Source organism: Ochotona curzoniae, unplaced genomic scaffold (assembly GCF_017591425.1).
Source record: "Ochotona curzoniae isolate NIBS_2020 unplaced genomic scaffold, NIBS_Ocur_1.0 scaffold_4701, whole genome shotgun sequence".
In the NCBI taxonomy this organism is placed as follows: domain Eukaryota; kingdom Metazoa; phylum Chordata; class Mammalia; order Lagomorpha; family Ochotonidae; genus Ochotona; species Ochotona curzoniae.
This window is the reverse complement of record NW_024467122.1, coordinates 67,914,740-67,931,641: the sequence shown is the minus strand read 5'-3', so window position 1 is coordinate 67,931,641 and position 16,902 is coordinate 67,914,740. Positions and strand designations below refer to the sequence as shown.

At 40.5% G+C, this 16,902-nt stretch overlaps 1 protein-coding gene across 10 annotated transcripts in view; it reads left to right on the top strand.

Annotated features, from left to right (window-relative positions):
• HERC1 (HECT and RLD domain containing E3 ubiquitin protein ligase family member 1) overlaps positions 1 to 16,902 on the top strand; it is a 183,515-nt gene that overhangs the window by 128,928 nt on the left and 37,685 nt on the right. For 6 of the 10 annotated variants that reach the window (XM_040970094.1, XM_040970093.1, XM_040970099.1 and 3 more), the window contains exons 41-52: positions 1,568 to 1,684; positions 1,895 to 2,126; positions 5,118 to 5,242; positions 6,545 to 6,765; positions 7,679 to 7,947; positions 8,840 to 8,892; positions 10,184 to 10,384; positions 11,589 to 11,763; positions 14,104 to 14,374; positions 14,512 to 14,725; positions 15,448 to 15,704; positions 16,072 to 16,199. In XM_040970094.1, the coding sequence (XP_040826028.1) occupies positions 1,568 to 1,684; positions 1,895 to 2,126; positions 5,118 to 5,242; positions 6,545 to 6,765; positions 7,679 to 7,947; positions 8,840 to 8,892; positions 10,184 to 10,384; positions 11,589 to 11,763; positions 14,104 to 14,374; positions 14,512 to 14,725; positions 15,448 to 15,704; positions 16,072 to 16,199 (2,263 nt within the window). The remainder of the gene's footprint in view (positions 1 to 1,567; positions 1,685 to 1,894; positions 2,127 to 5,117; positions 5,243 to 6,544; positions 6,766 to 7,678; positions 7,948 to 8,839; positions 8,893 to 10,183; positions 10,385 to 11,588; positions 11,764 to 14,103; positions 14,375 to 14,511; positions 14,726 to 15,447; positions 15,705 to 16,071; positions 16,200 to 16,902) is intronic. The other 4 variants (XM_040970102.1, XM_040970101.1, XM_040970100.1 and 1 more) reach the window with 2 other exon arrangements.

Here is a 16,902-nt window from a genome sequence, read left to right as displayed (position 1 = left end):
TCCTCATGCCAGAAGCAGAGGTCCATCAGTTATATCATGAGTGCTTTTGCTGTGGCAGTTTTTAAAAACAGAAATGAGAGGTCTAGTGTTCTTCTCTCCTTCTTTGCTTTATTTCACCATTAGGAGGAGCCTATCTAGGTAGGCGTTCATGCCAGTAGCATTTGGGAGGTGGACATCAAGTCAGAATGGGATGAGAGTTCCTGGTGTGGAGGAGAGTGACCTGGCTTAAGTGTATTGGAGTCTGAGTGGGATGAGAACATGGTCAGCACCAGATATCAGAGCCCACCAGTGTAAAGAAGCTACATAGTGACACTTTTTACTGAAAAGGCCTGGGAGTAGTCATTCTTTAGTAGCAACAGACACACTAGTACCTCAGCACTGTCTCCTGAATGCCATTCTCTATTAAAAGGAACCCAGACATCCTGGTAGAGGTTACTGATTTCAGAGATGAGTATGAGATGAGCTTGCAGTAACTTGTACCAGAGTCTAATAAGGTGCTCGGATAGTCATTGATTCATGCCTCAACTAGATAGAGGAGAAGTCTACTCAGCAAGTATAATGTTGAAACATCAGAATAAATAATGGTAGTTGTAGTAACAGGTAACAGCCCATTAACTCAGTAAGAATCTGTATGTCCATACTGATGAAAGGAGATGCTTTGCCATAGAATGAAATGCCAATTTAGAAAGAAGTGATATATCAGAAAACTGTCATTTGTGACCATCATAATTCTAACAGTTTATAAATGAATGTTAGTAAACATTTATTGAGAAATGCTGTATTTTCAGTTTCTTATAGTGCCTCCACACAAACACTTTTATTAATTATTATAAAGGTGGTTTGGGGGGTTGGGGAGAATAGTAACTTCACAATGAGGAAAGCTGGCAAATCTCAGAAAATCACTGTAGTCTTCCTGCCAGAAAAACATATCCTTCATCTCACACCAAGGAAACATCAGAAAACTTCAAATTGGGAAGTATTTTATAAAGTAACTGTTATATAATTTTGACTGAAGAAACTTGACAAGGTGAAGGTTCTTTGTAGATTGCATCTTTTGCTGTAAAGAACATTATTGGGACATTTGATAAAATGAGGATGGGTTCTAAATTAGATGACAATTGTTAATTTCCTAACATTATTGATTATATTGTGGTTGTGCAAGAGAAAGTTCTTATTTGTAGGAGCTATAAACTAATAAATTTGGGAGAGATGAAGTAGCATGTCTGCTACATTCCAGTAATCTAGGGGAAAGGGGCTCCTTGATTATTCTTGCAAATTACTGTAAGTTAGGAATGTGTTGTAAGTAATAAGTTATCTCAAAACTAAACATTTTAAAGAATTTTTCATGAGGTTTACTCTGTATTACTAGCAGGGTTATCTGTGCAAAGAACTCTAATATGGTAAAAAAAAAAAAACCAAATTCATCACATTTACACAATTAACATATTCTCAGTGGGGTAAAATGTTGTTACTTGTAAATAACATTAGTAAATTAAGGGGTACTGTGAGAGCATTTTTCTTCATGATATATTGTAGTATTTATGCCCTTGTCTTTCTGTTGCCTCAGCTTTGTCAGATCCGAGTAGCCGACTTTCAACTTCTCCTCCTCCTCCAGCAATTGCAGTCCCCCTGCTTGAAATGGGATTTTCTCTCCGGCAGATTGCCAAAGCCATGGAAGCTACAGGTAGGGTGAGTTTTAATGTATTGTTATATGTGAGTATGAGAAGTCCTATCACACTAAAGATGATATATTGTCTAAGAGATAGTAAACCTTGATAGAATTTTAATGCCAGATTTAATTATAGGGACAACATGAAACACTCTCATAGTGATCAGGAGAGATAACTAATTGTTTTGCCGACATTTAATATCACACGCTTTCTGCCTTGCACAGGTGCTCGGGGAGAAGCTGATGCCCAGAATATCACTGTCCTTGCCATGTGGATGATAGAGCACCCTGGGCATGAGGATGAGGAAGAGCCCCAGCCAGGCAGCACAGCTGACTCCAGGCATGGAGCAGCAGTTCTGGGCAGCAGTGGGAAGTCAAATGATCCATGTTATTTACAGTCACCAGGAGACATACCTTCAGCCGATGCTGCAGAAATGGAGGAGGGCTTTAGCGAAAGGTGAAATTCTACTTTATGTATTTCTGTTCCATGTGTTATGCCTTCAGAAATCCATGTATTTCCATTCTTAAGTGTTTTGTCCAGGTGTGTTGATGGTATGGCAGTTATATTTCTTTTTTTATTATTATATTTTTGACAATCTTTACATACAGTTAATTGGGGTAAAAAGGTTCAAGGGCTATAGGAAAGTGGGCAAGACTATTATTTCCATATTGTTTCCTTCATGTTTAAAGGGGGGTATTAAGGGAGAAAGCCCACCCAATTTCCCACCATCCCCAGGTCCCGCATGTAGGGCATGCTCCGAGGTTCTTGCTCAAGTGGTTTTGATAGTTCACCAGTTATAAATTGCTGCCAGTCTTGCCACTCCAAGCACTATGAGGTCTTTGAAGAGTCCACTGACTGACATAGTCCATCATAGAGTCTCCATTTGCCCTGTATTTCGCTGCCAACATACATCTGAGATGGTTGATTGACCTGTTCTGTCTTCTGTCTTTTCTTGGTTAGGTTTCTGAGTCCAGCATTTCAATTGGGGAGATCTCCAAAGAAACTTTGTCTGAGGTGTTCTCAGACCAGATTCTTGTATGTACTAGCAAGTGCAGGGCCTGGCTCAGTCCATGGCCCTGATCAGCGGTGGTTGCAATTGCTGGGTTGATTTTGTTTTCAGCCCCGACTTCCACTGGAACCAATGGGTGTTGTAGTCCAGCCTGGTTCTGCCCAGCACATACTCGGCCCTCACATAAACCAGTGGGAGCTGCAGCCTAGTTGGAGCGACCCACAATAACCCCCACCAGGCCTGCCCCCTACCCTGGTTTGCCAGTATGTGTAGCAGTAGTCCAGTCTGTCCCACACCCCATTCGGCTCTCGTACATGTCAGTGGGTGTTAAAGCTTTGTCCCATCTAACCAGCTCCACTATGCAGCCCACACAGATGCTGTTGGGTGTCTGTCCCAGCCCCTGTCTTAGTATTTGTGCCCTCCCGTGGAAGTGGTAACCCAAGAGGGAAGAGCCCACTATTTCTCTCCCAGGCCTCTCCCACTCCTGGATTATGCACTCTCCAGGTAGTTCTGTGGTTTGATTTGACAGAACTAGCCCCCAGTGCCAGCTTCTGCCAGCTGATGCTATGGTTAAGCGCAAACAACCCTCACCCACTCTAATTTTGTTTTCACCAGTAGGAATAATCAGCCCAGCCAGGCTTTTCCCTGATCTAGTCCACATGAGGTGCACAGGTATTGTAGCCCTGCTTAGTCTGGTCTGCCCCCATCCCAGCTCACATTCTCCAGTGGGAGTAGCTATCCAGCAAGGGAACCCCCACTTATTCCCCTGCCAGCTCCGCCCCCTCCCTTCCTGGTTCTCACATGTGCTGGTTGGGCGCTGCAGTCACATCCGGTACAGGCAACCTCACCTTGGCATTCTGTATTGTGCACTAGTTGTTGTTGTGACCAAACCTGGCTCGACCCACACTCTGTTCTGGTGCTGGATTTGCCAGTGGATGACATGGACAGATTCAGCCTGGTCTTCCCCCGATCTATGCCAAATGTATGCCTGTGGGTAACTTTCCATGGCCTGTTCTGGGCTGTTTCCTATCATGTTTCTTACCTGCTGAGTCTGTGTCCTGCCAGAGGAGTTGCCCAGGCTCCTCCATCAGAACCTCTCCCAATGCCAGATTTTGCGCATACCAGGGGTTCCATGAGCCAGCCCTACTCAGTTCACCTCCTGTCTTAGCAGGAACAGTGGCTTTTCCTGTCTGGCCTTCAACCCAAACTGGTCCTTGTTCTTGGATGTTTCAGCCCAGCAATGGCTCTTCCATACCCTCATATGACTCACACATGGCTCAGTAGGGGTTTGAGACTTGCCTAGTCCATTCCACATCTGCCCTGCTCTTCCAAGGCACCAGAGGGTGTTGGAGTCTGGCCCGGCTTGGTGCATCCAATCCCAGTCCACATTTGTGCCAAGGGAGACTGCAACCATGTCCCATTCAGGACACAGCCCCATTCCAGGTCACACGCCCCTTGGTGGGAACCTCAACCCAGCTAGGGTTGTCCCCTTAGCTCCCCAACCGGGCCTTTTCCCAGCCATAGATCACGCATATGCCAGTGGTTGCTCTGACTCAGCTTGGCTCAGCCCCTCACCTGTCCCGACCTCTGCCTTAGACACTGTGGCTTAGTGTTCCTGGCTCATGCAGACCAGTAGGTACAAGAGCCTAGCTCGGCATGACCTGTGCTCCCTCTTGGTCTCTAGTTTTGCTTGTGGACTAAGGTTTGCTCAGTTTGCCCTGTCCACCCTGTTCCATTACCAATTAACACATTACCCAGCCGTTGTAGCTAATTTGCCCAGCTTGTTTGAGCCCCAGGTCTGGACCACATGTTCACCAGCAGGAGCTATGACTCGCCAAGGGAGTTTCCCAAGTTCCTCCACTTAATCCACTCCCAGACCCAGTTCTCATACATGCCATTGTTTTAGGTCAGGTTCCAGCGAAGTCTGGCCTCCATTTGGCCTTAAATGTTTTTTAAACCCTGTGTGTAAAGTTGAAAAACATAGGTATAAGAAAAGATTTACCCTTTTTCATTTTTACCATGAAGTCATATTGTTACCATATACTATTTTATCTAACATGTTTACTTTTGTAACAGCCTCAGCGAATAGTTTCCATAACTTCTCATGAAATCCATTTCTCCCAGGCAAGGATTTGTAGTCATTTAAAGTATAAGTATTTTAATTATTGAAGACTTGGTCAAGGTCATATTTTATCTCACTTGAGTATCTGTTAAACATCGTTTCATCTCTGCTAGAATTAAATATCGAATGGAACAAGCTATTGTTAGGGTTAATGGTATGTCATTCTATATTTTAGGAGCTTATAAGGGGCCAAAATTGTTTAATAGTTTTATAATAAATGTATTTTTATGAGTGATATTTGAAGAAAAAAACATTATGATAAGCAAGCTTTTTGGTGATAGTTTCTAAAGCTAGTGCTTTCAAACTACTTTTATAGCCCTGATAATCTGGATCATACAGAGAATGCAGCTTCTGGAAGTGGCCCACCAGCTAGAGGTCGCTCAGCAGTAACACGAAGGCACAAGTTTGATTTAGCCGCTCGCACGTTGCTAGCAAGAGCAGGTAATTATGTTTCACATCCTTCTCTTGGTGATAGATCTTATTGTAAAACCTAATGTAAAGGCTACATTAAAGAAAATGCGACTATTGATCTGAGTATTTACTCCTATGGCACTACCAGGGCAGTTTGTATTTCTACATTCACATAATTTTACTTCATTGGAATCAATGCATATATTTATGGATTTATTTTCAAATTCTCCCTTGATACAAAAGGTTATACTTCCACTTAAAGCTTTTAAGAAATTCTCTAAATGATCCTCTGCCCTGAATCAATTATAGTTTAATAAGCTCATATTTAATGCATAGCACAGTAGTAAGAAGGAACTGAAAAGGTACTGGGCACCACCGCCTCTCCTTAAATAATTCCTGATCATTGTGATATACTCTGCAGCTTATGGCTTCACTGCTAGGGAAAGCCTCAACACACACAGAATCTCCTTGATTACATGATTGAATTTTTATTGCGTTGGTGAATTTTTGAGTTATGTTCTGGACATGTCAAGTCTAGATTATAGGAATCATATTTTGTAAAGGATTTATTTATTTTTATTGGAAAGGTTGATTTACAGAGAGAAGGAGAAACAGAGAGAAAGATCTTCCATCTGCTGGCTCACTCTTCTAGTGGCCACAACAGCCAGAGCTGAGGCAATCCGAAGCCAGGACCCAGGAGCTTCTTCTAGGTCTCCCATATGGGTGCAGGGTCCCAAGGATTTGGGCTGTCCTCTACTGCTTTCCCAGACCACAAGCAGTGAGCTAATGGAAGTGGAAAAGTAGGGACATGAACTGGTTCCCATATGAGATTCTGGTGGTTGCAAGGCGAGGATTTAGTTACTAGGCCATCATGTTGGACTTGGGAGTGTATTTTCTAAGCCAATAATTGGGATATGTGATTTGTCTAAACAGAAATTAATCATTGAAGTGTTATAGCATGTGATTCAGTAATTTTATATAAGTAGTGAAAGAGATATTGAGATATTGAGACTGGTATTCTTTGACAATACAGAATATATGTTCCCCATATAATGAAAAGGGACTGAATTGTTTAAACTGAAGACTAGTAATTGCCAATCCCTATTTAGCATTTTCTATATAACTAGTGTTATAAAGTATTGTATATGGATTATACTGTTTAAAAACCTGTCAACAAGCCAATGTTGCATGGGTGCTACTGTTATCCTCATTTTATGTGCAATTTGAAATTTAAGCAGCTGGGATAGGTTCTCACCTATGACAGTTAAGTAGTGAAATATTCAGAATTATTTCATTCATGCAAATAAAATGCCTTTTTTGTTTTGTTCTGAGCGGGGTTATACCGCTCTGTGCAGGCCCACAGGAATCAAAGTCGGAGAGAAGGAATATCTTTGCAGCAAGACCCAGGGGCGTTGTATGACTTTAATTTAGATGAGGAGTTGGAAATTGATCTTGATGATGAAGCAATGGAAGCTATGTTTGGACAAGACCTGACCAGTGACAATGATATTCTGGGAATGTGGATCCCAGAGGTACTGGATTGGCCTACCTGGGTGTGTGTGATTGCAGCGGGGGCTGCTCTGACTTATTTTCCTGCCCTCCTGTTCATATAGCTTACTAACAGCAGCCATGCCTAGAGTTGAAGCATTCTAAAAGTCTTACCTCTCATCCTGAGGTTTGGGGATTTAATGTTTAAGGTGACTTTGACATCTGCAAATTATGAAGAAAAAGCCTCATTGCTTTCTGGTGCGATTTTATTGCTTCTCTCCCCAAACTAGATAAGTAGCATCACATTTTAGTGATATTTGATTCTGATGTCAAAGATAGACAGGTCCCAGTAAATGCTGCTGAGTTATGTAATATAGCTGCTTATGCTCACATTGCTATCTGAATGCATGCTCTTCTCCTTCATAGGTTCCATTTAATCACTGTGATGCCTCATTCTAGGAACCTAGATCTAGTATCTGCCTCCATCCAGGAACAGGGAACATGGTGGGTTAGTGTGTATGCCTTGTTTAGCATTGCATTTTTGTAGTAGAAGAACTGAAAGTGCATAGATGTGAGTCTTATTGGAAAGAGAGGCCAGTGTGTTAAGTAAATAAGATAACTAAATCCTAATGATTTTGTAGAAATTCAGAAAATAGATATTTGCCATATGGCTAAATGAAAAGTAATTTTCACTAGAGAATTGTTTTTAAAAATCATTTTTGAGATAAGGCTTATTATGTTTATTTTTTGCTGGTAAAGTGATTAGTTATAGTGAAGAAAGGTAAAGAATACTTTCAGATTGTGTGATCTGATTTCTGATTTGGAAAAGTTTTTTAGGTAGCATTTCTGAGCATCATAAAAACACTCTCATATATGCAAACCAAGTAGATAATTTAATGTCGTAGATGACCTTTTTACCTCTTCTTAATTTTATGTTGAATTGGTTGTAATAATTTGATGTGAAATCATTTTGTGCAGCATGTTTGTGAGTCTGAAGACAGGGAAGAAGTGGTGGTGTGTGAACTGTGCGAATGCAGTGTCGTCAGCTTCAATCAGCACATGAAGAGAAACCACCCAGGCTGTGGACGTAGTGCAAACCGCCAGGGCTATCGCAGCAATGGCTCCTATGTGGATGGCTGGTTTGGCGGTGAATGTGGGAGTGGAAATCCGTACTACCTGTTATGTGGCAGCTGCAGGGAGAAGTACCTGGCCCTCAAGACCAAATCTAAGACCACAAGTTCTGAAAGGTATCTTGAACTTGTGTATTCAGAACCTCTTAATAAGATGTCTTGATACTTAGGACATGGGAACTGTCATTTTTTTTTCATAGGAGGAGTTAGTTACTTTTGTCCTTCTTTTAAATTCTGTGTTGGCTGAATTGGGGACAGAAAGGATGGTAGAGGAATTCATGTTCCTAGCAAGACTGGGAGATTGTCAGCATCTCTGGGAGTCTAGGCATAGTGGCATGACAGCAGATCGGTCACTGGAGTTTGACTGTTAATCTTTGACTTATTGACAAACTGTGGTGGGGACCCTTGCCTTAAATTGCAAAAGGCTTTCAGTCTTTCTGGAATAGTATTTGATTACAAGAGGTGTTGGTGATCCAGAAGTCTCCCCAGTAGTTTGGTAAAATGATCACTTATAAATGTGTGTGTAACTATATAGCAGCAGGTGGGTTTTTTTTGTTTTCATTTTCATATGTTTCATTGATTTAAAAGGCAAAGGGATATCTCCTATCTGCTGGTTCACTCTCCACATGCTACTCTCCAGACAGTAGCTAGGGCTGGGCCAGGTAAAGCCTTAGCTTGAGTCTCCCACAGGAATAGCAAGGCCCTACGTGCCTGAGCCATTACCCATTGCCTCCCTGGGTGTACATGAGCAGAAGGCTGCAGTCAAGAGTGGAGCCAGAACTCCAACCCAGGCACTTTGATTTGGAATGATACAGATGTTAGAAGTGGTATCTTAATCAGTAGGACAGATGTCCATGCAGTTTTTATTGTATTAGTTCATAACATGGAACACATTTTTAATTTTATGCTGCTTTATTAATGACCTCTTAAAATACTCTAATGACTTAATTTGCTTTTTTGAGTACTAACAGTTTTATATAAAAAACAATGTTCTTCATGTTTGGTACAGGTACAAGGGACAAGCTCCAGATCTAATTGGCAAACAAGACAGTGTGTATGAAGGTAGTTGTTTGTTTTTGTTTTGAGAGCTTCTTTATTTTACATGCATTTTATATGTGTACATATACATATATGCATATCCTTTGCCTAACATCTTTTACTAAAATTTACTTCTATTGTATGTGTGTTTGTACTTATATGTTCACTTAGACTTTCTCTAAAAAACTAGGTAGTCTGATATCAACATCCCTAGTTTGAAAGTCAGAGGAAAAAGACCCGAGTTCAAATACTGAGTAGCAGAATATTAATTTTTGCTTGGCATCTATACATTTTTTTAAAAAATTGTATAAGATTTATTTATTTTATTGGAAAGGCAGATATATAGAGAGGAGGAGAGACAAAGAGGAAGATTGTTTGTCTGATGATTCACTCCCCAAGTGGCCACAATGGCTAGAGCTAAGCCAATCCGAAGCCAGGAGCCCGGAGTTCTTCCAGGTCTCTCACGTGGTTGGAGGGTCCCAAGGCCAGGATTAGAACCAGCGCCCATATAGGATCCTGGCTTGTGCAAAGCGAGGACTTTAACCACTACGCTATTGTGCCGGCCCCAGGCATCTATGAATTTAAGTAAGGAAAGGATTAATGTATTTTTAAGTTCTACCCGGATTATGAAAAACAAGTAATAATAACAGTAGCAGTGGTGATGACCGTCAGTTTTTCTGAAACACTCATTTGCTGGAAGGAACTCATGCCCCAGTGCAATCCAATTTTGCTGTTGGAAACTCCCCTTACAGCCTGTAATGTGGGCTTTACTTTCACTGAAAGTGACAACACTGCCCTTTCCCCTAGTTTCTTTTTTTTTAAAGATTTATTTTTATTATTTTTTTTTTATTGGAAAGGCGGATATACAGAGAGGAGAGACAGAGAGGAAGATCTTCTGTCCAATGATTCACTCCCCAAGTGAGCGCAACGGCCGATACTATGCCGATCTGAAGCCAGGAGCCTCTTCTGGGTCTCCCACGCGGGTGCAGGGTCCCAAAGCTTTGGGCCGTCCTTGACTGCTTTCCCGGGCCACAGGCAGGGAGCTGGAAGGGAAGCGGGGCTGCCGGGATAGAACTGGCGCCCATATGGGAACCCGGGCGTGCAAGGCGAGGACTTAACTACTTGCGCCACCACGCTGGGCCTTCCCCTAGTTTCACTATGCCTCGGGAGTGCAGTTTGGTTAGATCACCAGGAGGTGGTGCCATGATTCATTTTGTGGCCCTGGACTTTGGGATGTGTCTCCTAGTAATCATTGTCATCAACATCAAGTCACTTTTATAGTCATATACCGTACATTCATTTGCTTAAATTCCAGAAGACTGGGACATGTTGGATGTTGATGAAGATGACAAGCTAACAGGTGAAGAAGAATTTGAATTGCTTGCTGGGCCACTTGGTTTGAATGATCGACGTATCGTACCAGAGCCAGTTCAGTTCCCCGACAGTGACCCCCTGGGAGCATCAGTTGCGATGGTCACAGCCACCAACAGTATGGAGGAGACGCTGATGCAGATAGGTAAACTGAAATGCTGATTGAGTTTTATAGTCTAAATTAGCTTTGGAGATAAGTTAATAATAATGATAGTAAGGTAAATAATGAGTAACAGTTCAGCATAGTCTTATCAGATCAAGTCTCAAGAGTTTTAATATTTTGAAAATACAATGGTGTTGTTTTAATTTTTTGTCTTATAAAACACTGAAGTAAGAAAGTTATGTAAATATGATTAAAACTTAAGTAGTTTATAAGAGAATCCTGTAACTAAGAATTTTGGTGCTTTTTTTTATTCAGGTGACAGGGTTTGGCAAATTTTTGCTGGAATATTAATAAAGATTTGAAGCAGAGTTGGTGATTCAGTTTTTTATGTGAACTTAATGCATATTTAAAAGCTATATAGCTTTCCTGTATTTATGTATATTAATTTAAGCAGAAGTGATAAATTATCAAAATGAAAGAAATATATTTAATAAGAAATAACTCATATAGTTAAATAATTAAGTTAGAAATAATGAAGTCAGTGGGTCCGGCATGGTAACCTAGTGGCCAAAGTCCTTGCCTTGCATTGCCAGGATCCCATATAGCACCAATTAGGATCCAGGCTGCTCCACTTTCCTTCCAGTTCCCTGCTTGAGGAATGAACTAGTGAATAGAAAATCTTCTCTCTGTAAATCTGCTTTTCCAATAAAAATAAAGAAATCCTTAAAATAAAAAAAGAATGAAGTCAGAACTTTTTGGAATAGCTAAGATTTTCCTGAGACATTTTTTGTCTGTTTTGGAAAGGAAGATTTACAGAGAAAGATCTTCCATCTACTGGTTCACTCCCTAAGTGGCCACAGTGGCCATAGCTGAGCTGATCTGAAGCCAGGAGCCAGGAGCTTCTTCCAGGTGTCCCACCTGGGTGCAGGATCCCAAAGATTTGGGCCGTCCTCTGCTGCTTTCCCAGTCTATAAGCAGGGAGCTGGAAGGGAAGTGGAGCAGCCAGGATACGTATTGGGGCTCATATGGTATTCCAGCACATGCAAGGCAAGGACTTTGGCCACTAGGCTACCACTCTGGGCCCTTTTGGAGACATTTTTTTTGTGTAACCAAATTATAAATGAGCAAAACCCATTGGTTTTCTCTGTTTTCGTGAATCCTATAACCTAAGTAGATAGAATTTTGTAATAGTCTAGATACTTATATGTTACCTTGTTGAGAACTAAGTAAAATCATATTTTTTCAGGTTGCCATGGCTCTGTTGAAAAGAGTTCCTCTGGGAGAATAACACTGGGAGAGCAGGCAGCTGCCCTAGCAAATCCTCATGACAGGGTAGTGGCGCTAAGGAGGGTGACTGCTGCAGCTCAGGTCCTTCTGGCCAGGACCATGGTCATGAGAGCTCTGTCACTTCTCTCAGTCAGGTAAGTGTTACTTTTCGTCAAATAAGACTAAATTGGATTCTAGCGTATATAATAAGATTGGAATCTGGTATTATGTGAGACAGTGAAATACAATTTTTAGAAGCTCAAATTTATGTTGTTACATGAGAGATGCAACATGTTTGACCAATTAGTCAAATACTTTCCCTTTTTTGGTGGAAAATAATACTATTATAACAACTGAATAAGCTGCATTTCGTTTCTAGGGCTGTTAGCCAATTTTTACCTAGCACCAAGTTAGACCAACAGCCTTAGTTTCCCATTTCAAATGGCTAAAAAATAATAATAATAAAGGGGGAAGAAAAGAAATGAGAATTAATACCATCTAATAGGTCTCCAATTAAGGAGGAGTATTTAATGGCAAATTAATGAAAGCAGGAAAGCCCTAAGGTAAGAACCCAAGATGTAAATAAGACTACGACGTATTGGCTCAAGGACAGATGGTGGAGAAGAATTATGTGTAGGTACATTGCTAAATACCTATATGTACACACACACACTCATATACTTATGCACTCTTGAATTTTGACTTAGTTTGTGATCATGTTTTACTCTGAAGAACAATGGGGAAAAGATGTCATTTTTAATAAGCATTGGGTGATTTATCTAAATAGGCTAAAAAATCTGGCTCCAGACTTATACTGTATTAAAACAATTACTTCCGAAGTGACTCTTAAAACTAAGTTTAAGGAATTAAACCAACAAATTTTCTGGAAGATAACAACAAGAATTTATTCTTGGTTTTAAGCAAATCACATATATTGAAACAGAAAAGTCTGCTTAGTAAAAGCTGTTAAGATGTAAAACAAACTATAGAATAGAAGATATTAGCAGTGCATAAAACCAAAAACAGAGAATGCGAAGCATTCCCATTCATCAGTAAGAAAATTACAATTCAAAAAAGAAAAAATGGACAAAGCACATTGAGTATCACAAAAGGGCACATCATAAAAAAATTTCCAAATAGCCAATAAACATGAAATACTTTTTTAGCCTCATTATTCCTCAGGGAAATGAACCCAATGAGATGTTACTGTATATCCACTAGCATGGCTGAACTGTGAAGAGGGGAAGCATAAGATGTGAAACTTCAGAAGCTGTCTACACTGCTATGAGAGAGAAATTAAACAGCTTCTTTGGAAGGCTGGTCAACTGTACCAGCTGAAGCCAAGCATGAGCTCTCTGACCCAGAAGTCCACTTCTGGGTACTCACACACAGGGACACCACAAGATGTGTATGAGAGCATTCATGGCATACTGCATACTGCATACTGGTCTGAACTACTTGATTGTCTTCCACATTGAGTGAATGGATCATGGTACTTTATGTGACAATGAATGAACTCCTATAATGAAACAACTTGGATGAATCTTTTTTTAAGATTTATTTTTATTTTTATTGGAAAGTCGGATATACAGAAAGGAGGAAAGACAGAAAGATCTTCCATCCACTGTTCACTCCCCAAATGGTTGCAATGAGATGAGCTGATCCAAAGTCAGGAGCCAGGAGCTTCCTCCAGGTCTCCCGCACAGGTGCAGGGTCCCAAGGTTTCGGGCTGTCCTCCACTGCTTTCCCAGGCCACAAGCAGGGAGCTGGATGGGAAGTAGAGCAGTCAAGACACAAACCAGTGCCCATGTGACATCCTGACACATGCAAGGCAAGGACTTTAGTCACTAGGCTACCACATCGGGCCCTGGATAAATCTTAAAAAGATATTGTTGAGCCAAAGAAGCCAGACACTACCATACATGTTTTATTATTTGTGTACTGCTTAGAACAGGGAAAGCTAGTTTATTGCACTGTCAGTTAAGCAATGGTGACATTTGAGGGCCTCACAATGGAGCTGAGTCCAAGGGCAACTTCAGAGGTGCTGGCAGTGTTCCGTTTCTTTATCTAGCTTAGATAAAGAACCATCTGGCCTGTGAACTAAGACTTGCAAAATGTTTGGGTCTGGCCCTGCCAAGGCAAACTCAGACAGGACTCAAAATTCAAAACATATAGCAGGCAAATATCTAAGTTGATAATTTTGTATGGACCCTGAATCATGTTATTTCCCCACCCCTTCTGGGCTGATAACATGAATTCAATTTGTCAAAATTCATGGTTTGTGAATATTCCTATATGTTATACTTTGGTATTTGTTTAATTTCCAGCTTGCATAGCATTTTTGTTAATTCTTGGAATATGTCTGGCCAGTGGTAATGCCGTTTGCATTTTATTCTGTTAGTTGATCAATGGATAGTATGCAGCAGCAGACTCCAAACGATCCCTTAAGAAATTCATTTTCTTTATGCATCTGAAGTGTTTTCCTTTCCTGGCAGTGGTTCCAGTTGTAGCTTGGCTGCTGGTCTCGAGTCCCTGGGGCTAACAGATATTAGAACGCTGGTGCGATTAATGTGCTTGGCTGCAGCAGGGAGAGCTGGCCTCTCCACCAGCCCTTCTTCCATGGCAAGCACCTCAGAACGTTCACGAGGTGGGCATAGCAAGACCAACAAGCCTATCTCTTGCCTGGCCTATTTGAGCACCGCTGTGGGATGTCTGGCATCAAATGCTCCTAGTGCTGCAAAACTGCTGGTACAATTGTGTACACAGGTAAGTTAGTTCCAGTGCTTCTCCTGTTCCAGTGCAACAGGAGAAGCAGATTTCCTGCTGAGTCTTGAGTTTTCAAAGGTTTTTGTTTCAAAATTTTGTATAGTAATTAAACCCATTTGTTTCAATTGCCATTTCAGAACTTGATTTCTGCTGCAACAGGTGTAAATCTCACCACCGTTGATGATCCAATTCAACGGAAGTTTCTACCCAGTTTTCTTCGAGGAATTGCAGAAGAGAATAAGCTCGTCACCTCCCCAAACTTTGTTGTAACTCAGGCCCTTGTGGCATTACTGGCAGATAAAGGGGCCAAACTGAGACCTAACTATGATAAGTCAGAAGTTGAAAAGAAAGGTGAGTCTCATCCTATTTAAATACATTGTCTTCTGATCAACTTGATTTCATTTTTTTAAAGTGCGTTTTGAGGTTATTATGTATAATAAATAAAATATAATCTCTTTAAGTTTATAACATAAAAGAAGTACATGACTACTTTTTAAATGGAGATAAATATTAGACATTTATTAAATTAATTTAGTTACAGGTTTTAGTTTGAGTGGTCATAGATAAGAATCTTGGTAGATTCCTTAATAAAATTTGGATAAAGATAATACTGTTTTGTCTTAAAATGATAACCCTTTAATTAACCCTTAGTTAATCACTGCTATCTCCCCTTCTCTCCATTGGGACAATTTGGTTTTGATAGATCGACTTTTAGAATTGTTAGAGTCTGATCTCTTGATTAAATGTTAGAGTACTTTTGAAGAAAAGCCAAAATGTTACTGTTAAGGGCATGCTACCTCCGCCCTGGCCTAGAAGTGATTTCTGCTATGTTCCTAGGTTGCTGTGTCCTTGAAGCAAAGACTGTAGTTTGATGTGTAATGAAATGTGCTTTTGCAATGAATTGTGTCTATTGTAGAATATGATATGAGATAAATGCTTTGTATGTTGTGTGCAAATGTTAGTGACATGAGTACTTGATAAGTTGCTAATTCTTAAAAGATATGGGTTAACCCATTTTTGTTTACCACCACCAGCTCTCACCTGGGCATCATTTCATTGTTTTGTTTAAGCAGGTTTTATTGCCCAATTGTATGCCCATCCTTCCTATGATCCTTCTGCTGTAGGCCCTCTGGAGCTGGCCAATGCCCTGGCAGCCTGCTGCCTGTCCTCCAGGCTGTCCTCACAGCATAGGCAATGGGCTGCTCAACAACTTGTGCGCACTCTTGCTGCACACGACCGTGACAACCAAACTACTCCACAAACGCTTGCTGATATGGGAGGAGATCTCAGAAAATGCTCCTTCATCAAGTTGGAGGCTCATCAGAACAGAGTATGTATTTTAAATGTGAAGTGTGTTTATCACCTGAACTAAGATGGAGTAGACTTCTCTAAGAGCTCAAGTTTAGCTCTTCGTGTTTCTCTTTTTTCCCTCAACCTCAGGTCTCTTTGTTTCTCAGTGGCACACACGCATATACACACAAACACATGCACACATTCACACATGCACAGATAAAACATTTACCAGGGTTAGCCTAATAGTTACTTAACTCTAGTCCCTGTATGCTAGACTGATATAGCATGCAAATAGTATCAGATCAGGAATGAAAAGACAACCACAGGAATAGCTGTTGAAACTTTTGCATGTGACAAAGCTGTATTAAAACTTGTTCAAGTGTCACGACTTTCAATTTTTCTAGGTAATGGCATGTGTGTGGTGCAATAAAAAAGGGCTTTTGGCTACAAGCGGCAATGATGGCACCATTCGAGTTTGGAATGTTACCAAAAAACAATATTCACTGCAGCAAACCTGCGTCTTCAATAGACTGTGAGTACAATTTTCACTTGTGTAATAAATAAAATAAAACAGAATCCAGGACCGGGCCCATCTTGGCTGTGCTAATGTAATCAAATTACCACTGAAATTTTTTTTCTGTTTGATTTATATTTCTATATTTACAGGTTTTAAAAAAATATTCTAGGGTAATTATTGAGAAAATGTAATCTTAAAATATATTTGAACTCATTCAGAATTAAACCATTGTCTGTTAACAAATAAATGTTTAGTTATATAAAACATTAAGGTGACTTTTCATTACTTTTAGAAGATTGTTTAGGCAATAGAGTAATTATATTACATCTTTATCAGAGTGTTGCATTTTTCATAATGTAGATATTACAGTTGTTGTAAATATTTCTTTCCTAAGGACTTCCTTGAGGTTAGGCAAGCCAGAACTGGTATGTTCTCAGTAATGACTGTATTTATAGCTCATACAAAATCTAAATTTTTAATTTTTTTATTGGAAAGGCAGATATATAGAGAGAGAGAAAGAGAAGGAGATAGAGAGAGAAAGATTTTCTGTCCTCTGGTTCACTCTCCAAGTAGCGCAGTGACAAGAGATGAGCTGATCCAAAGCCAGAAGCTAGGACTTTGTCAGGGTCTCCCACACGGTCACAGGGTCATCTTCTACTGCTTTCCCAGGCCATAAGCAGGGAGCTGAATGGAAAATGGAGCCAGCTGGGATTCAAAC